At 34.7% G+C, this 16,054-nt stretch overlaps 1 protein-coding gene across 1 annotated transcript in view; it reads left to right on the top strand.

Moving 5' to 3' along the window:
- LOC106643749 (PAX3- and PAX7-binding protein 1) overlaps nucleotides 1-16,054 on the top strand; it is a 316,808-nt gene that overhangs the window by 61,711 nt on the left and 239,043 nt on the right. Inside the window, exons 4-6 of the mRNA XM_089593866.1 lie at nucleotides 6,422-6,581; nucleotides 6,658-6,754; nucleotides 6,835-6,992. Coding sequence (XP_089449992.1) covers nucleotides 6,422-6,581; nucleotides 6,658-6,754; nucleotides 6,835-6,992 — 415 coding nt within the window. The remainder of the gene's footprint in view (nucleotides 1-6,421; nucleotides 6,582-6,657; nucleotides 6,755-6,834; nucleotides 6,993-16,054) is intronic.

The following is a 16,054-nucleotide window of genomic DNA, read 5'->3' as shown; positions in this document are numbered from 1 at the left end:
CACACAATGCATGGTGCCTCAAACAACTCCAAAAATTTTGAATAAAACAAAGTTAGAAATATTTTCATTTTAACTTCTACATACATCGGTGGTACTAGGTGTACGTAGAAACATTATCAAAATACAATTGCAATAATGCGAGAGTTTGGATGACCTGATTTTTTTTACAACGGTTACATGTAACCCTGAATAGAAAATAATAGAACAAATTTTAAAAAACTTCCCTAAAGGTATACCTCTCCGAATGATATACTGAATATAACTGTTAGATTATTTCATACAAAATTAAAATTAATTTTAGACGATATAATTAAACACAATATTTTTGGAAAAGTTATTGCTTACGTTTATACCATTGATTTAAAAAAAAAGCATTACCTCATTCCTATATTATTGTACCATTGCATCCAAACAATAAATTATTTACTATTACAGACATAGATAAATATATTTCAGCGGAAATTTCACTTGATTCACAAATACAAAAATTAGTTACTAAACACATGTTTCATGGACCTCATGGTAAAGATAGTCCATGTCTCACCAGTCATCAAAAAATTTGTTCAAAAAGTTATTGAAAAAGTTTACCAATCATACTTTTTTTTTAAAAAATGGATACCCAAATTACAAAAAAAGTGGCAATAGATATGATAATCACATACATAGAATCAAAAATAGTAATTAAAAAATTAAAGTTGATAATTCAATGGTAGTACCATAGAATCCATTTTGATTAACGAAATATAATGCCACATTCATGTTGAATATTGTGCATCTATTCAAAGTATAAAGTATATTTTTAATTATGCGCATGAAGGAGGAGATAGAGTACAACGTTAAATAACGAAAACAGATGGGATTGATAAAAAAGACGATGTAGAAATTTTTGATGAATTATTAGAGAATGTAGATGGCCACTATTTAAGTCCCATAGCAGCAGCATGGCAATTGCAAGAGTTTCCTCTGTGTGGACGTAGTCATTCTGTATTTAATTTACCAGTACATATTGAAAATATACAAAAAATAGTTTCTTAAGAAAATGATATGTTTAAAGCAATAGGAAACTCTGAAATAGCATTAACGGCTGGGCTTAAATTGAAAAAAATAGGTAGTCGTGCAAAAAAGTTAGGTACGTGAATATTCCAGAATATTACTGTTTTAATTCGACGGTAAACACTTGGGTTAAAAGAGTAAGAGTTGGGCGAAATTTAACAATAGGACGACTAAATATAGTGTAACGTGAGGACTCTGAGGGTTTTTTTTTTTTTTTTAATTAATTTTAAATCTGGCGAGTGGAGCTAAATCTTTCGAAAGTTTGAGAACAGTTAATAACATACATTACAGTACGTTTAGAGATACTGCTATTGCTTTAGGTTTAGTTAAACACGACTCTCAAATATATAAAATATTTAAAGAACCTTGTAATGTTATGCTGCCGTATCAACTGAGAAAATTTTTCGCATAGTTTTTAATATCTAAAGCCGTTTGTGGTATGTCTATTTTAGAACCACTCCAAAAATTTTTATCCAAGATTTAAAAGACGATAAACAAAATAATGCTTTATTACGTTTAAATAAGATCTTATAATTTGAAGAAAAATCATGTAAAGATTATGGATTACCAGAAATAAATGAAACAGTAAAATCTTAAAATATTGAGGACTTTGAAACTGTACCTGATTTAGTAAGAAATTGTAAGTATTTACTTGTTAACCTAAATAGTAATCGAAAAATAATTTTTAATGAAATTATTAACAGTGATACAAAATCATATTTTGTTAATAGTTCAGGAGGTTTTGTAAAAACATTTTCATACAAAACGTTTATTTTTTATTTTAAAAAAAAAAAAGGTTACATCTATGACTTGGACAGTAATTGCTCTAACTTTATTACCTAGAAGAATCTGCTGCCCCGGGGAAGAAAGTCTTTAAGTGCAGTTTATTCACAACTGAGAAAATCGAGTAAAACTAATGGTATTTGAAATACGATAAAAATAGAATAATTGAAAAGCAGAAATAATGATTCCAGGGTAAATATGGCATGATGTTTTTATTAATCGCAAAAAAAAAAATCGATTTTCAAACGGGATACGTGATAAACTGTACTTATACCTTTTTATCAGCTTAATTTCCTTCAGAAGAAAGGCGTTACGTGCACTTAACCACTTTTTTGGCTGCAAAGAACCTCCTGAAACCGATGCATTTACAACGCAAGAAAGTCATTAAGTACAATTATTCTTTGCTAATCTCATTTAAGATTCGTAAAACCATCACGACTGATTTTTACTGTTTATTATTAATTAATACGTTAAATGAAAAATGTACGAAATTATCAGTTAATACGTTTAATACTCAATCACAATCGAGATGAAAATCTGTTTTCAACGAATTTTAATTTTTTTTTTTTTCATTCGTAGAATACACAAAATCAAATGTATTAAGTACTTATTTGAAAAAAAATTCAATAGATATGCATAGTTTTGATCAGTAAATACAAATTATTACATAAAAATAATAGTGGTTATACTAAATGCAGTTGAGAAATATTACACATCAACACTAAATGATATAGTATAGGCATTCATTGTACATAAAAAAAAATGTATAATCGCTCGAATAATAAAAAATGAAAGAATTAAAAATCTTTTTTTTTTATCTATTATTTCTTCATTATCATATTTAGTTTGCGAGATCAGCAACGTTACAGGTTGTCAAAATCGTCTTTGACCGTGAGGCATCAAGGGAACTAACTTATTAATGATATCTGTTTTTTTGTTCCGGTATGCCACGGCAAATTTCTTGATTCTTAGTTTATTGGAAACCATGTTTAATTACAGCTGTCTTAAGAAAATCTATTTCGAACCAGGTGTCGTCATAAGAATGATTATATTTTAAATTAAAATTACCTCGAACGAAGTTAACTCGTTTCACATCTCGAAGTTAAGGGCGATTCGGATTTTTCTTTATTTTATAAGCAGACGATTCGTCAGGCCAAAGTAAAAAATCATTAGGCCCTAAAATTTTAACTAACACTTTACCCGAGTTAGCTTCCTGTACGGAAGTCTGGAAATGTTGAAAATCATACAGATTACCCTTCTTTGTCATAGACAACTCAACTTGATGATGAAAGTGATCTGCTGACATGAATGTGTGTCCAAATTAAAAAAAAAAAATTCTATCGTACTTGTTTCCACTTCTTGTGAGTTAATTAAATACATTAAGAAAGATAATATAGTCCAATTCTTATTTTGGGCAGAGCAGTCGTCTAACCATAAACAAGTAGCGTTTTTATCACGATTCATTAAAAAAAATTGGTGAAAGGTACTAGTAATATTTTCGCATTTTCTTTCAAAAATAGCTTCATGCCATAAAACAGCAAGAGGTTTTTGGTTTGATGTACCCAAAGGTACAAAGTTTTGGTTAAATGCAACCAAACGCTTGGTAAACATTACAACTTTAAAGCCCTTCATTCGAGGTAACATAATAACCTTTTGGAAATCAGCGGAATAAAAATCAATATCCATTGATGATTGCTTTTGTTCTTGATATTTAGCCCGAGCTCTCTGATATTTCAAGCGATGTCCACTGTAAATTGTGCAAGTTTCACAATCAGGAGACAAAATTTTTGTATGTTCAGAATTATGTAACTTGAAGTGTTCGCATATTTCACACTCTTCGTTACCTAATTGTATAAAAGAAATGTCCATCGTTGCAATAACAGAACAATACCTTTCATAAGATACTTTATACTGAGCATACTTTTCAGTAAACTTTTGATGAATCGCAGTTATTATCAGTTCGTGTTATAAGTATCGCCTATTTGGAGCGTGAGCTCTTCGATAATGGGAGACTGTCGTATTAAATTCTTCAAAGTGATTTTTTATAATAGTAACGACGATATCTTGTTCAGTTCTCCTTGTCTTACCGCGGTTATCTGGCTTTGGAATAAGTGTAACTTGATCGACATTTTCCAATGCAAATTTTGAGTGCCTTATCATTATTTGCTTTACAGCCAATCGTTGTCAAAAAAAGTCTTACAAACCTTCACATCGACATTATTTACTCTTGCAAAGAATAGTTATACTGGTATTCTCGTGCTTTTTCAGATCATTTTTGATACGTTTGATTATACATATCTGTAATATCTGAGTTTGTCAATGATTTAAACTGTACTCAACTTTTTAAATATAAACCCGAGTGTACCAATTCTCTATGATTTAAGTAGTTGAAGGAACATTTGGTTCCAAACTAATCGAGGTTACATTGTCGTCTGCTTTGCACTTACCCCCTCTTTTCTGTGTAAGCAAAGTCCCAGCTCATGATATGACCAGCGCAAGAACCTCCTTAAGTACATAACGACTTTTTATTTTGGAATATACGCGCTCTCTTATCTACTTTATAGTGTAAAAAAGGCATTAAGTGCTCTTACGCCTTCTTGCCGACGCCGATTCCAAATTTCAAGTCACTTACGCCCTCTTTTCGGTGTTAGATAAATATTTTTTTTAGCTTTAGTAACATTCAATAAATTATTACAAATGATTGAAAAACTGTTCATGATTTTTACAAACACAGTTAGATTGTAAATCGCCTTGTGATTTCCTTGATATAAAAAAGTCATTTTCGACCAAAATGTCACTTAACGACTCTCTTTCCTGGGACGGCAGGAATGACAACTTATAGAACATTTTGATAATTATTAGATTTAAATAACATTAGAAGTTATTTTTTAGTATACGAAGCTAATAAAAAAAAATTACGAGAAGTAAATATAATTACTTCGAACGAAGCTCCAATGATCTCTTAAAAAGTTTTGGAAATAGTGGATAAAACTTTAAAAGATTTAATGCGAGTAATTGAAAGTATCGACATTTCCCATCCAGTTCCAGATTGCCAAGGCAACTCGATTTTTTCAGTTAAAACTTCAGATTTGTAGAAAAATTGTCATACGTAGCAGTTGAAGAAAAGTGCCACCTTGACCAGTATTTAAACCTGGAACTCTTTTCTTTCCGGGAAAGCGCATTACATACCATTTAACAGATGTATGTTATAACAATATTCTGTTTAGTGGAGAACTATTTTATTTAGAAGGCGATTTGAGACAAATACTTCCGGTGATAAAGCATGAGTGTAAAAGTTCAATAATTAGTGAAACTATAAAGTTTTATTGTTGTTAAAGAACATTAGAAAAAAACAATAAAACTTTCGAAATTCCATACGGATGGAGAACTGATGATGTTCGGAAACGAATTTATGGAGATGGTATGAATAGCTGCCTAAACAAAGTAACTCTAACAACTCATAACGAACTTTCGTACACTTTAAATAATAAAATTTTAAATTTTATTGAAGGAAAAGATTATATTTATTACAGCATAGTACATGCAAAGTATGAAGATAGTAAATGTTTCTAATAGTCCTAGCTTTTTCCATGACAATCAGTAAATCGCCAGGTCAAAGTTTTGATAGATTAGGAGTTAACTACAAAAGACCTAGGTTTTCTCATGGTCAACTATACGTATTGATATCAAGATGTAAAAACCCTTAAAATATATTTATACAAAGTGGTTTGAAGAACTAAGCAAACATTGTTGCACAGCATAGGTGATGTAATAAATTTAAATTAAAAATAATTCTTTAATCGCGTAATTCATAAGCCGATAAATAACTAAAAAATATAAAAAAAATTTATTATAATTACTTATTTCTTATTAATTTAGTTATTTATTCATTGAACCAAGAGTTTTAAGATACATTTTATGTATGGTGTGAGATTACACAAAAACTGCTGAAAATACATCGTGACACATTAAAATGAAAATAGTACCATGCAGCATACTTTTATTACAATAATTATAATAACATCCAAATAAAGATCTGATATAAAACATTATTGCGTTGTCAAGTTTCAGTAAAACTATTTCCAAACTATGATGTGTAATAGTTTGATGACCTACTCAAATACACGAAATTAACACAATTGATATAGTGTAAAATACTTGGTTAAATAAACGCAATTTTAAGTGTATTTTCATTTTTTTGTCCAAAGTAGTTAAGTTTACTTAATTATTTATTCAATTTAACCGCTACTTTGAAAAAAAGGAGTTAGAAACCAAAATTGTTCTCTGCATGAAAGTTATTTTAATTAATAAATAAATAGTACTAAATGTAACTTAACAGTTACAAAAATTTAGCTGAAATAAAGTTGATTCCCAGTTAAAATAACATTTAGGGAAAAAGTGAAATAAAACATTGATTAAACAAAGCTCGTTGTATTTGTTATCTTGCATTGGCAGTAATTATTTGTATCAATAATAAATAATTAAAATAGTTATGTTGCATTTTAAATTAACTCATAGTATATCATTTGCAACTTTGGGGCTGACCGAGTTATTGCGAAATAAAATACAATGGCTTTTTTTTAAGGTCAAGATAAAGAATGCTGAACTAGTTACTTTCAAAGGTAAAGATGCTTTGGTTGCGGATAAAGATAACTACAGTTCTGAAGACGATATTGAAGCAAGCCCTGGATACCAGTTCAAGAATAAATCGGACAGATCTGAAAATGTCAAGTTTTTTCTTAAAAGTAAGTTATTCATGGAATTGTTTGATTGTGTTGTCAAAAAAACAAAAATTAATTTTTTTTTCATATGATGTTTCAGGTGGTTGTATACCAGATGCTGCAATGATTCACGCTGCAAGAAAGCGTAGACAACAAGCAAGAGAATTGGGTCATGAACATATTCCATTGGATGAACAGTAATTTTATGACGAACTATACATATAGCCTGTATAATTAAAAATTTGTGTCAACAACTTTCATGATTGTACTTTTTCAGAGAGGACATTTGTAATTCTAGATTAGTTCTCAAAGATGATCGTAACCACAGTGATGATGATTCCCACGAACGACTTAACATGTCTGTTGATACAAACACATTAGATAAAGAAAAACGACGGCAAGCTTTTATTAACTCACAAGTACCACTTATTAAATGTAAGTTGTGCGATTTTTTATTCCCAGATTATTTTTTTGTTTAGGACAAAAATGACTTATTTTAATGATCCATGCCAGAAGTGTTTTACCTTGTACAGTGAGGATCGTGCACGTAAAATTAAATGGTTAATCTTTGAGTTGTAAGAAAGACTATAGCACTTACAAGAAAGCCTTCCCAACCTGACCCCACCGATTTCAATAATGTAGTTAGCAAAAAAATAAGAGACACGTATATTTTTATTTGAGCCAAAATCCCGCCAAAGAAAAACCACTCCTAAATATTATCTTTGAAAATCATTTTTTTTTGTATCATATCTCGGCTTCCAACTAATATTTTTTAATTAAGGTGGTTTACCAATAAACTCAAATGTCTCACGAATGGGATGAAATTTCAAAAGATGGTTTTTGAAGTCCCAATGTTCCTACACTTGAAATTTCAGATCCACTAAGCGTTAAAAATTCGGCATAAAAGCTGTGCGAAAATTATACTCACATTAAAATAGTAATGGATTTTGATAAAAATCAAATGAACATAATTGTAGAAACGTCTACTACAGTGAAATAAGACTGACCAATTTGTTGCTAAGATCACAAGCTTTTTATTTCGTACTTATAAAGTGAGTCTTACCAAGATATTAAATTTATCTTATTATTATTAGTATTGCTACATGATTATTACTTTTACAGAAAGAGCTTCGACGGCTTAGTGGTAAGCATGCTAGCCCCCTAGCCGGAGATACTCGAGGTGTCGTGGGTTTCAATCCCGTCGAAAATTATCGAGATTTTTTCTCGGTCTTTTCCGATGGCATAAGCATACTACTACTACTACTACTACGACTACTACTACTACTACTACTACTACTACTACTACTACTACTACTACTACTACTACTACTACTACTACTACTACTACTACTAATACTACTACTACTACTACTACTACTACTACTACTACTACTACTACTACTACTACTACTACTACTACTACTACTACTACTTCTACTATCTTCTCACATACATGCATCATACTCCCACTAAACAAACACAGGTATACTTGGGGATTGTCCCGGGTTGCGGGTGGCGGGGCCTTTTCCGGGCTTGCGTTGGAGGGCGGGTGCAGCTGGACGATGAGGCCCAGGTAAGTCTGGGTTACCACATCTGATATGGCTGTACGCCTCATAAACAGAAAAGACGTGGTGGGCTGACTAATCTAGGCTTACTACCACTGAGGAGGCTATATAGCCGCACTTTAGTGCCTTACGCCAGCTCGTTTTGTCGGGTTGTCTGTGCCGGTCGTGGGACTGTACGTTGCTGCTCGTCTCGCTGGGATGACTGTAGTGTACCAACATATACATACATTACACACGAACACCATTCTTAGACTTGCTACTCAACGCCAGGGCAGTCTCCGCAGGTGGGACTGAGGGAGAGTGGCGACTCCCGGCCAGCCCGAGCAAGTAGCAGTTCTCTCTGGTAACAGAGAGAGCTGTTTCCCTGGTTTTAAACCCTTTCCAAATACTTATTTCTAGGAAAAAAGGGTAGTGCTAGTCTTCGCGGGTCAGTACGACACTAAAAAAGATGCCAAAATAAAAAACGTCGATGCAAAACTAGTACCCCAGGCGGTAACCTCTTTGAGGGAATCCGCCAGCAGTTCCGATCCGGTGAAAGCCCGGGTGACTGTCGCAGGCCTTACGGATTCTGGGGGGGGGGGGCACAAAGACGTGTCTCATGGACAACAGGGACTTCTAAATGTTCCATGGCCTTTTCTTACAGACAAAGGACGAAGAGGAAGCCTGTCGAGTATAGGCACTTACGATACCGAGGACAGCAACGTGTCAGTATTTAGCAACCAGACCCGGGAGGAGCTTGCCTCTTTAGAAGAAAGTGTTGCTATGCTCAGAGTAAAGTGACAGCAAGTTGCTGATAAAGTCCAATCAGCAACGGAAGACATTACAGAGACGCTACAAATGATTAACGATAAGTACGGCAACACAGCGAACGCTGTTAGAAATGGGCTCAAAGCGGCGCTTAAGCATCTTCAAGAGGCGGAGGTGCTGAGAAAAGGCTGTCTTACTGAAGAAGATGTGTATACCAACGCTTGGAAGTCGTCATTTGAATCCCTGCAGTGGAGGGAACAAAGGCGAGATAATTTTCGATGGCATGTACAGAAAAAAACCCTGAATACTGCCCTAAAAGAAATAAAACGAAGTAAAAGAAACAGGAGCCCATCGGACAGCCCTGAAAAACGCCAGCAGACTATGTCTTCAAAGAAAAAGAAAACAGGTAGTGGCAAACAAGAAGAAATTTCCCTGAATGACAAAACAAGCCAGAAGAAAAAAGTGGACGCCACAACAACAGTAGTAGTGAAGATGGCTGAAGGACAGACCTTTGCAACGGTACTGAAGACGATGAAGGCGAACTTTGACCCTGATAAGGCTAACGTGGCAGTCCAAAGTGTTGTTACTACAAAAAAAGGAGACATACTTATTAAGGCCAAAGGCGTAGAGAATGCTACTGCATTTTCACAGCAAATTGAAATGTCGGTAGCCGGACAGGGTACTGTCAAAATGAGCAACAGAAAAGTGAAATTAGAGGTTCGAGACCTGGATGCCATTGTAGAGGAAGATAAAGTCAAAGAGGCTTTCGCTAGGACTTTTGGACATCAGAGCCAGGAGCCAGAAGTAGCTCTCTTAAAGCCAAATGCCAGAGGACAGAGGCTGGCTTTAATAAAGGTGGACGAAGCATCTGCCAGACAAGTAGAAAAGGGAGGCAGGTTACGAGTTGGCTTTGTAAGCTGCCGAATTTGAAGAAGAATTAAAGTACCAAGATGTTACAAATGCCTCGAATATGGACACGTTTCGGGCAACTGCAAGAACGAAAACAGATCCAAGCTTTGCTTCCGGTGTGGAAGCTCAAACCACCGGAAGAAAGAGTGTCCAGGCCCAGCATGGTCCTTTCTTTGCCCAACAACGGACAACAAGCACGAAGCAGGCAGCGGGAGCTGCCCTTTATTTAGAACAGCCCTAAAAGAGGCCAGGGATAAGGCCCAAGCAGGATCAAAATAAGGCAAAAAGGCCTTCAGTTAAAAGTCAGACTAATGTGGACCCACGCTGCGCTGGGTACTTTTTACCTATCAGCAAGGGAAAGCATTAACCTTATAGTGGTGCTGGCTAAGTAGGCGTTCTACTATGAAGCGCTAGACAAGGTGTTGGTCCTCAGGGACCCCGAGTCCTTTTTAGGTTTCGAGAGCATCAGCACCTCTAGCAAATGGTGGCGAGTTAGCACGTTAATGCTGTGAGACGCGATGGTCTCTCTGATGGCTCCACCCTGAAGTAATGCTAACGTGGTTCCGGGGTGGATCAAAAGCCACGCGGCATGGGGGGGGGGGGTTTTAGTGGGTATGAGTGGTCCAATAAAAAAAAAATCCACTGAGTCCCACACTACCGCTGTCCCTGCGATGTACCTCAATGAATTTCCCCTCCCTCCACAAAAAAAAAAAAAAAAAAAAAAACTACCACTACCACCACCACCATCCCGGGTGGAGTTTTTGCTGGTTTCTGCATACCGGGCGTTTCCCCGGGTGGCGGATAGGGGCATCCTCATAAGATATGAGGTGACGGTGGATAGCTGGGTTGGATTTCTGTGGTGATGGTCGGGGGCGTGGATTAGGAGGCGTGTGCGGCGTTGGCATGTGTATCTGTGGTGGTGTGGATGGGGGACTCGTGTCTTGTATCTTCATCAGTGTGGATGCATGGGTCGGCCCTGCTTGTGCTCCTTGTTCTTCGCTTTCTGCTGCCGCCGTGGGTAGCGCTCTGATGCTTGATGCGGGCCAACAAAAACTAGCACCCGTCGTGTATAGAAGTAAGCGGCGGTCATAACATTCTTCTCAGATACATGCATCACACTTTCACTAAACAAACACAGAGATACTGACGGATTGTTCCGAGTTGCGGGTCGAGGGTCCTTTCCCGGGCTTGCGTTGGACGCCTGGTGGCGGGTGAAGCCGGACGATAAGGCCCGGGTAAGTCTGGGTAACCACATCTGATATGGCTGTACGCCTCATAAACAAAAAAGACGTGGTGGGCTGACTAATCTAGGCTTACTACCTCTGAGGAGGCTATATGGCGGCACTTATAGTGCAATGTATACGCCAACTGATTTTTGCGGGTTGTGTGCGCGAGTCGTGGCATTGTGTTCTGCCGCTTGTTTCGCTAGGATGACTGTAGTGTACCAACATGTACACACACTACACACAATTACTTTTTTCACACTTCTTACACAACGTAAAGGCAGTCTCCGTGGGTGGGACTGAGGGACAGTGGCGACTCCCGGCCGGCCCGAGCAAGTAGTGCCTATCTTCGGCAATGAAGTGGGCTGCTGCGATGGTTTGCACCCTTTCCAGATGCTTATTTTTGGAAAAAAAGGGAGAGTTGGCTTTCACTAATCAACACAATTTTAAGAAGAACTTGAAATGAAGAACTTCAATGTTAAACTAGTATCCCAGGTGCTAACCTCTTTGTGAAAATCTGCTGGCAGTTCCGATGCAATGAAAGCCTGGGTGACTGCCGCTGGCCCCACGGATTCTGGGGGGGGGGGGGTACAAAGACGCTATTCATGGCCAGCAGGGACTGTTAAATGTTCCATGGTCGTTTTCAAGCAAGGGACGATGAGCAAATGTCTTAAGTATTGGCAGTAACGGGAGCAAGGAGAGTAACGTTAGTGTCTTTAGCAACCAGACTTAAGAGGAGCTTGAGTCGATGGAAGTTTATGGTGCAGAGCTGAGAACAAAGTGGAAAGAAGAAGTTAAGAAAGTTTAACTTGCAACAAGTGAGCTTAAAAAAATGCTTGAAGCTATAAGTCAAAAGTATGAGAATACTGCTAATGCTATTAAAAATGGCATTAAAGCTGCACTCGAACACCTCAAAGACGCCCACAAGACTAGAATCAATGTCTCTTTTACAGACGAAAGATTTTTTAATGGTCGGAGAGAGCGCTTCCAATCCGTGTAATACAAGGAGCAGCGTAGAGATAATTTTCGACGACATGTTCAGAAAAAAACCCTGATTACTGCCTTTAAGAAAATAGAGCTACTTAATAGAAACAGGAGCCCATCAGTCAGCCCTGGAAACAATGCCATCTAAGAAATGTCTTCTAAGAAAATTAAACAGGCAGAGTTCAACAAGAAGAGGTCCTCCTGAACGACAAAAAAGGCCAGAAGAACAGAGTAGACGTGACCATAACAGTACTGATGAAGAAGGCCGAAGGGCAGACCTTTGCTTATGTGCTGAATTCAATGAAGGCGAACTTTGACCCTGACAAGGCCAATGCCGTAGTCTAAAGGCTTTTGTTAAGACTTTTGGACTAAATAGCCAGGAGCCTGAAGTAGCTCTCTTAAACGAAATACCAGAGGACAGAGGCTGGCGTTGATAACAGTAACCGAAGCAACTACTAGACAAGCAGAGGGTGAAGGCAAGTTAAGAGTCATAAACACGCTATTTCTGTCCAGCAAGGACTGCTTAATGTCCCATGGCTGTTTCTATAAAAAGGACGACGATTTAAATTCTCAAGTATTGGCAGCAACGTCAGTTAGGACAGCCACGTCACTGTCTTCAGTAATCAGACGCGAAATGCATTCTAGAAGAGCACTAGAAATTAAAGGGGAAAAGCAAGTGTAATGTCCTGTACAGTTGGTTTTATCGACAACGCGTAGTTACACTATACAACCACTTGTATCAGCTACTAAACAATTACTTCAGCCGCTTTTTCTTGTTTCAAAAGACTTAACCGGTCAATTTGGTCATGTTGTAGAACAAAACTCATTGTTGCAAGAAAATGTATATGGAGCACCATCGAAACCGGATAAGTTAACAACAGGTGAGTCATAGTTTTTGTTGATTATAATGCAATGATCGAAAAAACGACTTTATACATATGTTTTTGTATTTAAGATCTCTTTAAAGTTTAACTAAGAACGGTATTTTATCTACTTGTAGGTCTTTAAAGTACTCCTATTTGACTTCTGGAGTGGACATTGTGATAAAGTTAAAGAAGAAATTATGCCAAAAAATAAAATAGTTATTGTAAAAAAATACCAACTGAAACTACAGGAACAATTGAACCACTTCGTAATTATAAGTTTCTTGTCTGGAAAAATTTTGTGTGATATTTTTCGAATCAAGTAACTTTGATGGACCATGATTCAAAGACACATTTAAAAAATAATATCATAAAAAGGCAATCTTGGGTTTTTAATCAACTTCTTTTACCGGGATATAAGAACATGCATGGATATTTATGGTACAAAAGTAAATATATCACATATAAACTAGAGAAATTAAAAACTCTAGTTGAGTTTTTATTCAGAAATTCTTGTAATACACATTGCGAAATAGAAGAATTCAACAACATTGCTATCATTAGATGTGGTTGGTGCAAGAAGACATTATGTTTTGAGTACTTTTTCAAATAAACTCACTGCTTTTAAAACTTAAAAGAAAAAGATACTATAACTTAATTGTAATGAACAAGAAGACGAAACAATATGTAGTATGAAAAATATGTAATACTTTTGTTTTTAGTAAAATCACATTCAGAAACAATGACTCAAGTGTAACAATAATAATATTATATTTCATTAATTCAATAAATATTAGTTTTAAAAAAAAATTAATTAAAAAAAACAAACTGCTTTTATAACAAATTTCATTGTGTTTTAATTAAAGGTACATCTCAAGAAAAAAAATTTTTTTTATCATTTACATGCTGTCCGGTACTTCATGTGGCAGTTTATTGTATTTAAAGGTGTTTATTTTAAAAATGAACACGTTAACAAAAATAACTAAAGGTAATTTATTTTATTTTATTGTTTTTCAGTCCATATTTTATTTTTGATGTGAAAAAAGCAAAAAAAGATGAGTTAAAGAAAAAGTAAATAAGTAAATAAAATAAAAGAGTAGCAGCTCTTTGAATCGTAAACATTACTTATATATTCGACTTATTAAAAATATTTTTTCACTTTATTTTTTTAAGAAATATTAATTAAAAGCCGAAGCATAATAAAAAAATGATTTTCAGAGGTAATAATTATGGATGGTTTTCGAAAGTAGATATTGGTACTAATATACGTGTATTTTATTTTCAAGTACTAAAATACATTCCAAAACCATTGAAAGCAATGGGGTTGGGGGTTAAGCAGGGTTGCTCTTATTTTTTTATGCGCTGAAATTTTAAGAAGTAGAATTAACTTTTTTTTATTTTTGTGTTTCTAATAAAATAAATTTGGAATATTTTTTAATTATACATATGAGGCGTTTAACGCGAAACGTCCCAGGCCCGCCGTGCGAGCGCTAAAAGTCACTGTTTTCAGCTTATTTTCTCAGCCTGATTCCTATCCTAAAAAAACGTTGCAAATAACATTTTCAATGTATTTTTCAGTCAGCTTTCTGATAGTGTAGTTAATTTTCCGAGAAAGTTTCATTTTCACTGAAAAAAAACAAAAAATATGCTATATCTCAAAAAAAGCATTTTTGATATTTTTTTTGATAAGCTAGATAGAAAGCTGAGGTTTTTTTACATTGAAAACGTCTTTTTGCACAGTGTGCTCTCACTGTAAAATTCGAGTAAATCAATACCAAAAAGTAGATGTTTGGCCGTCTGAACGCGCGCCAAAGAAGGCGCCGCGTAATGCTCCCCTTGTGTTGACTAATATTATTAGTTTTGTAACATTTAATTATTTACTAAACAATGAAGTATGCTTATACAATATAACTTAATATAGTATTGTATAATTAAAATAGAATCTTCGATTTTTCATATGATTTTCAGTTAGAAATAAAAGAACTGTCTGAACAAAAAGCGTATTTTAGTTTCAAATTTAGTATAATTGCCTTGCATATTTTAATTTATTTAACTTATTGTAGATGGCCTATTTGCCAAAAACTGCCTCTTAAAAACTTTTACGACTGCATAAAAGCAGTAGTGTGCAGTAACTCTAATGAAAAATGTTTCTTAGGTGCAGAATGTCTAGATTGTCCCAATATGTTAACTTAACGCCCACATCTTCTTGAATTTTTTAAAAAACATAATATTTTTGAAATTAAATATGAATCGTGGTTTCAAACAGATAGATGTACCATTGCTACACAAACTTTGAATACTCATGATTTCGTTGACTTACTAGGAGAAAAATTATTAACACTCAAAACTCATGATTATTTTGCTATGAAACAATCACTATTTATTAATCAACTAAAAAAAAGACCTTGTGGAGAATTTATTGTAACTTGTGATTTTTCGGAAAATTATGCGTTAGTTGTACAGAATTCAACGCAATCTTTTTAGTGCAACAATAACCAAGCTTCCATTTTTACAATTGTAATTTATTATAAAGAAAAAGATGAGCCCAAACACATAAGTATTGCTGTTATTTCCGATAACCTAAGTCATGATACAATTGCTGTACATGAGCATTAAAAAGTTATAATAAATTATTTGAAATCCAAGTCTGTCGTAAAGAAAATTTTTTACATAACTGATGGGGCCAGTCAACATTTCAAAAATACGAGCAATTTTAGAAACACACTTTTCCACAAAAAAGATTTTAAAATTAATTGTGAATGGCATTTTTTTGCTACTGATCATGGAAAGGGAGCGTGTGACGGTATTAAAGCCAACTGAAAGAGAGGTGCAAGACGTGCAAGTCTTCAAGTTTCGTCTAATAACTGAATGTTAACAGCAAAAAACTTTTAAAGAATTATTGCAAGGGAACAAAAATTTTTTATTTGAGTAAAGTGTCGTATGAAAAATGTAAAATTTAACTCAAATTTCGAGTTGATGAAGCAAAATCAGTTCTAGGTACTTTGCAATTAAAAAAAACATTGCAATTAAAATACAATGCAAACATTGAAAGTAAAAGAAACATTTATGAGCTCTGAGTATCAACTTTTTTCAAAACAAAAGAGTAAAACCAAAAAGCCTACATCTCGAACTTCATCTAAAACTAAAATATAATAAAAAATATTTAGTTAGAAAGTATTTCTAAATTTATAATATTCCTAGTTAAC

Source organism: Copidosoma floridanum, unplaced genomic scaffold (assembly GCF_036245765.1).
Source record: "Copidosoma floridanum isolate Cflo_tuat_1 unplaced genomic scaffold, Cflo_Japanese_pri ptg000020l, whole genome shotgun sequence".
In the NCBI taxonomy this organism is placed as follows: domain Eukaryota; kingdom Metazoa; phylum Arthropoda; class Insecta; order Hymenoptera; family Encyrtidae; genus Copidosoma; species Copidosoma floridanum.
This window is presented reverse-complemented; position numbering and strand designations above follow the sequence as displayed.